Here is a 6,458-nt window from a genome sequence, read left to right on the forward strand (position 1 = left end):
TGTATCTATCGCATTAAAAACGAACTTTGTTCGTTGCTGACGTAAACAGATTATTCGAACTGTTTGTCATAACAGACTCATCACAATTTATAGGTTGATTCAGGTGTGTCCCGATCATCCTGACTCATTATTCCAAATCGTGTTCCCTTGCTTCATCGACTAACCGATGGGTTCAAGTTCACACATGTACATACATGTGTCGACACTTCGGGTAAATAAATCATCACTAATCGATTCCTGACTTGAGATTGGCCACATTATTTTAAAATTACGTACGACTCTCAAGGTAAAACTGACTTATTTTTATAAATCCTTCTTATAAATCTACATAGACAAACAAGTTGGGCTGTTGCTTCAGCGGTATTTCTTTCTTCTTATCTTATAACTTTTTCCTCTTTATTTTGATTTTGGTAACAAATGTAAATTGTCAATTATGTTTCTGTCGCAATTACTCTGCCGATTTTTTGAAGATCAGAATGAAAAGGCACAATCTTCTTCAGATTTCAGAGCTTTCGCGATAAATCTCTTTAAAGGATAAATTATCTATGGTCACTTTTCTATCTTATTTGTTACAAGAAAATGTAACTAGTAGAACTAGAACAATGTAACATTTTTATGTCAAATATTTACACATCTGTGGAGTGTCTAAATAATTAGCATGAAAACATATACTTATTTAGAGAATCGTTAATAGTCTAATCAATAGGAAGAAAGTCTTTCTTCGTTGTGAAAAAAGTCACAGGACATCGAAGCATTATCGTCACTATACCTTACACAGTACCCATAATTTAAGCGTGGATATTTGGAGAAAATTCACCAAATTATTAAAAATGCCAAACTAAACTTCATATCATAATTTTCTAAACATTTAGCTTAAAATATGAGTCATTCTATCTAATATATTTATTGCAAAACTCGTTTCGTGAACGTCAGTAAGCCATAATCTATTTTCAAGCGTAGATGTACATAGGGTGAAGCGGTAATCACTGTATAACCAGTCCCAGGGGTGCTTCTATGTGAGAAAAAAAATTTGGGCTGACATTATCTCATCTGAGGCTTCGTTTTCAAAAGAGATCAATGTTGAAGTTTGATTAACTACTGTTCGAAAGAAATCCTGTCCAAAACATTGCCCTTTATCCGTTTCGCGAGACATCTTTTGAGATGCGAACAATACTATTCGTGTTTCATGAGAAGGCTTATGAAAAGCATTGCCTCTAAGGCATTCAGCAGGACATTTTTCAAAAATGCACGAAACCCAAATTGTATTCAATCGTTTGTATAATATGACATACTTCTCTCGTACCTCCCGCGAATATTAGTTGATGAAAATTCGAAATCGGTTTAAAGAAAATGCCATTACAAATGTGGTGGTTTACAGACACAAAAGGCTTATTGGTATGCATAAATCGGATTGTTGAAATGTTGCAGGTGAGAAACCACACAAATGTGTCGTCTGTGGCAAGGCGTTCTCCCAGAGCAGCAATCTGATCACTCACATGCGCAAACACACTGGATACAAGCCATTCCAGTGCGGGCTTTGCGACAAGGCGTTCCAACGAAAGGTCGATCTGAGGAGGCATCGAGAAGGACAGCACCCAGCAGCACCAGCTCTCGACTACCGTTCCCTACAGCTACCCTCGCAATCCAGCGCCGCACGACACTCGCCACCGCTTCAACCGCCTTCTGCTTATCATATGATCCCCATTCCCGGTAACAGTTGAGATCTTTCGTCAGTACGTCTTTACGTTTTCTCCAACTTCATCTGAAACCTCGGTTTAATCATTCGTTTAGAACTCAATCTCTGCATGTCTGTTGATTGTCTTTTAATTACATAAACGTTAAGATGAAATGGAACAGCGGGAATAGTATAATATATTATTAGTGTTTTGAAAGAAGTATCGTGGAATGCGTTAGAGGCAATGCGTTCCATGGGACTTCTTTCGGGACTGAAAGAGTACGCGTAGCGAAGAGTAGCATAGAATGCTGATACGTAAGGATGATGGAAGACGCAGTGGCAATGGATTTAAAGCATTTCCATGCGCATATCGTTTGTATACTATGTACTACAGGATAATAGACATATAATTACGTTATAAGATACATATTAGTAACTGAATACTTACGTTGTAAATGTACTATACATATGATACAGAGGAGAGAGACTTTTGATCGGAGGTGACTATACTTCTGTTAAAGCTACCAAAATTAACAATTCGGATGTTTCTAATATAAATTCGTTGAAAAGAGGATTTCAAGGGTTTCAAGTATGCACCCCATCTAAAAACCCAACGTTAAACACATTTATTGTATTAATTTGTCTGTTTTTGACAATAGAAACGTGCCATCGCGCATTGCACATGAAGTTTCTCTAGAATTGAACGAGGCGAACGATTTGAGGTAGGGAATTTTCAGCCGTCCATTATTTTGTCCATTAGTACATATTTGTATGTTCAGTATGTGCATACATGTACATATATAAATATATAGTTATACGTAGATTAAAATAAAAATATGCGTATTAATATGCAGGCTGATCTGATAGTCCTGTTACCAATTTTTTACTGTGTCTATACATATTTTCTGTTACTGCTACGTATCTAAACGTATGCTTGTATGTAAATCTGACCTCATTATCTCAAGATTTCTAGTATTTTTGCTGCTTTTTAAATAAATATATTATTGTTACATTAATGTCCTTGTTTCGTTAATACATCGTCAAAATTTGAAGAAAATGAAACAAGTAATTTTCGGTTTATGTAACTTTAAAGAAAAGTAACTACGATTTCATAGTGAAATATTCTTCTAGTGTGCACATCCACTTACAGGTCTCGTGAAAATAATATTGTGGACTGAAAATAAAAGAGACATTAACGTACAAATCGTATATTATCACTAAGATATGATAGAAATAGTAAGAGTGATGTACAGGCTTCGTAAAAAGTGAATAACAGGACTTTTTTCGATCATATTATTGATGCAAATGTATATATACTTGTACCCGTGCATGCATATATATCTATTGGATATAAAATAGAAATTGGTTGGAGCGTGCACATATATGTAAAAATATGCATAAAAATATGCATAGTCTCCAGATATAATTTCGAGATTCATGTAAATGGCTAATTTTGGACTTGTACTGCTCTCCAGTTCACAGATTCAATTTTACGTATGTCTATACGTCGAGCTAGAATTGACAATATTAGAGACATATTTAGAAGAGTAGAACTTAAAATTTTTCGGTTATTCTATAGAGTGTCGTATTTTCATTCGTTTAATATTCTGACGGGATGTTATCAAAAGACAAGCTTTGCTGTGTAATTGCTTAATTTATTATATCTCGAATTGCAAGATTTTCACAGAAGGAAAAAAGACAAAAGAATCCAAATGTGTAAAAATATTCATCTGTTTGAAATTACTTTCATTTGAAACATTCAAATATGTATGTGCATGTATCTAACGCGTATGCATATGTGTATGTATTATCTTTGTATGTACGTATGTAATTGTGTATGCACGTGTATAGGTAGATATAATTTGGACACATACGAGCTAGCGTTACCAGTTGCACGTGCAGGGTTTTAGAATATTTAAATGTATACATATCTATATATTTTGAAAAATGATTTATTAATCATTTGAATGACAAAATAGATAATTTTTATAGAGTGGTACATATATATCTATGTATGATAATTGCAAAAACGTGTTTCTTCGACCAAAAATGAAATTAGTCAACAATTACAGTAGTATAAAACTAATGCGAGGGAATTGAAAATAAATCGATATTCTGAAATTTGAATCGAAAACGAAACGAAATATCGTATAAAGTAGCAAAAAAGCTGTGAAACGTGGATTCAAAATAGTATTTAATGCTACATACAAATGATTGAGTCGTTTTCATTAATTATTGTTAATACAATATTAACGTTTAACTACATAAGACTTATATACATATATACATAGAGGTGAGATTTTTGTCAGAATAATACTTTGATATTTGGCTTACACACATTGTTATCGGTCTTTTTCAAAACACACAAATGGTAAAAGAATGAAAGAGAACTGAAACATTGGAAACAACAGTGAAGAAAAAGCACTAATATTTGAGGCACAACAAACAAAATACTTTTGTTTTATTCAATAGTTTATGACCATATGATAGTTACGTGAATTTTGTTTCGTTTCAATATTGTAATCATGAAATACCGGTGATATTTTTCAGAAACGCATGCGTACTACATAGAAATTGGCACCCAAAGCAGGCTAAAGCTTCGCCTTTAAAAAAGTCCTCTGTGGTTTAACGTTTCACTTTTTTCGGAAAATCCCTGATTACATAGCACTAACAGGTTAAGAGTAAGCAGTACTCCAAGATGCTTGTCTGTATACCATATCACTGTTAACCAGTTACATGTGTATAATATAACCAACAGGTGACCCTAGTCTCCGGTTCTTCAGCAGAGCAGTTATCTGTATAAGCTTACACATACATATGTAAATCGTATAAACAATTAAAGTACATATTAATTTACGGTTAGCTTCAAAATATTGTTCACCGATATCATAAATATATCACGAGTCTGACGCATTGTAAACTTTTTGGATAAAGTCAGTAGCGGATTATACAAGGTGCCATGATTCCCTTTTCCAAGAGGCACCTGAAAGGAGAGTCAAAATCGGTAAAAGGTGTATTTCTTGCTATCATAGTTGACAATTTGGACTCTGACAAGATTAGATATTAACAATTTTGCAACACAAAATTGCAAAAAAATTGTTACTTGAATTAGTTATTTTTTGTTATGAAATAAAACCCTTTTAATAATAGCCCTTTTTGTCATAGTATTCGGAGTCCTACCTTGGTATTGTACTCTAGACTCCAGTAAACCTTAATCCGCCTCTGGTAAAATCCATGCTAATCTTAAATGTTTCCAACTGCCTGCAGCCAATGGAACTGATCTCACAGTCAGTTCGACTGTATTACTGACAGTAATGAAAAAGATTTTGGCGTCGAATGCAAATGCAAAGGACTTGAAATGAAATCAAGTCTAACTTAAGAAATTAAGAAGTAAGCATTGCATATACATACGTATTTGAGTCGTGTTTCCAAAATTGGAAAAGGAATTGTGTGTTAAGAAAGCACTTTTTATAAATGCAAATAATATTGCGATAATAATGGACGTAGGCACTATCATTACATTTATTTCAATGCGAAGAATTTCGAAAGTTTTTAGTTCTTTCTTCATTCCAGAATGAAAGGTATGGGTAAAGTTAGTATGTATCAGATAATATAGTCAACGTTGACATATTTAGTTGCTGTCAAAGTAACAGTAAGAAGCAGTACGCTGTAAAGCAAACAGAATGCAGAAATAAAAACAGAAACAATATATTTATTCAAAAAACAAATATTAACTATCAATCTTGGGTTTGAATTACTAAATGAAATTAGTATACCCGATATATGTAATCAACTGTATATTTGTTCGTATCTGTTAACAATGACCGTATTCTTTGAAACCAAAATTAAATAGAATGTTTACTATTGTGAGTTCAAATGTTCGAAACATGCGAATATGTTACCTTCATTATGTTGCACAAATATTTTGCAACAGATTAAGAGATGTGTATTGCAAACATGGAAGTTTAATCGAGTTTAATCGTCATTTCATTTTGCTCATGAATTAGAATGCTAATGTAGTGAAATGCATAACGGTTACATTCAAAATATGATATAATATATATATATATAACTAATTTCGAGACTGAAAGATAATGTTATTAGTCCAGTAAATTTGTACTTTAAAAATACAGTGTACATTTAATTATATTGCGAATTCTGTGTGCAATGCATTTATTATTTTAAGTAATGCGTAGCTTTCGTGCAATCGGCTTCGATATGATTATTCACTGCCGATTATGTACCTATTGTGTTTCGCTGACAAGAACTCTCGCGGGAGCAATTAGACCTACATTTCTGCCAGGGGACTTCTTGTTAGCGGAGTACTATACGTATGAAATTTACGTTTCGAAATAAATTTTCTTGTTAAATTTTGATTTCATGCAAACTGTGCAATTCTAAATGAAGCTAGTGTGCTAATTAGACATGTACGAAATGAATTAAAAGATTAGACGAATCTCGAATACGTTTTGTGTTTGCAATTGAAATAATATACACAAGTATGTATACCTACCCCGACGATTAAATTTATTGTTGTGCCATTCTAATCATTAATAGCAAAATGAAAAATCTTCAACTTAGTGCCTCTTGCTTTTATTACAATCGCGACTCATTTTTACCATATTAATTATTGCAGATTCCGACTGCAGAATAAGACCATTTAGCAAAGAAATTTTACTTATAAATCTTCAGTGTGTTTTATTGTCGAAATTAGATTGAAAATGAAAAAGCATTACGAAGGAACGGAGAAGCTAATTGTTTTTGCAGCTATGTATAATCTGTT

The 6,458-nt window shown here is 33.1% G+C and overlaps 1 protein-coding gene across 2 annotated transcripts in view; it reads left to right on the forward strand.

The window, feature by feature from the left end:
• The window catches only part of LOC143186511 (uncharacterized), a 31,181-nt gene extending 28,459 nt beyond the window's left edge, over window positions 1-2,722 (forward strand). For both annotated transcript variants that reach the window (XM_076390192.1, XM_076390193.1), the window contains exon 6: window positions 1,429-2,722. In XM_076390192.1, coding sequence (XP_076246307.1) covers window positions 1,429-1,721 — 293 coding nt within the window. In that variant the 3' untranslated portion in view covers window positions 1,722-2,722. The remainder of the gene's footprint in view (window positions 1-1,428) is intronic.
• The last annotated feature ends 3,736 nt before the right edge of the window (window positions 2,723-6,458 follow it).

This window comes from Calliopsis andreniformis, unplaced genomic scaffold (genome assembly GCF_051401765.1).
Source record: "Calliopsis andreniformis isolate RMS-2024a unplaced genomic scaffold, iyCalAndr_principal scaffold0001, whole genome shotgun sequence".
Classification (NCBI taxonomy): domain Eukaryota; kingdom Metazoa; phylum Arthropoda; class Insecta; order Hymenoptera; family Andrenidae; genus Calliopsis; species Calliopsis andreniformis.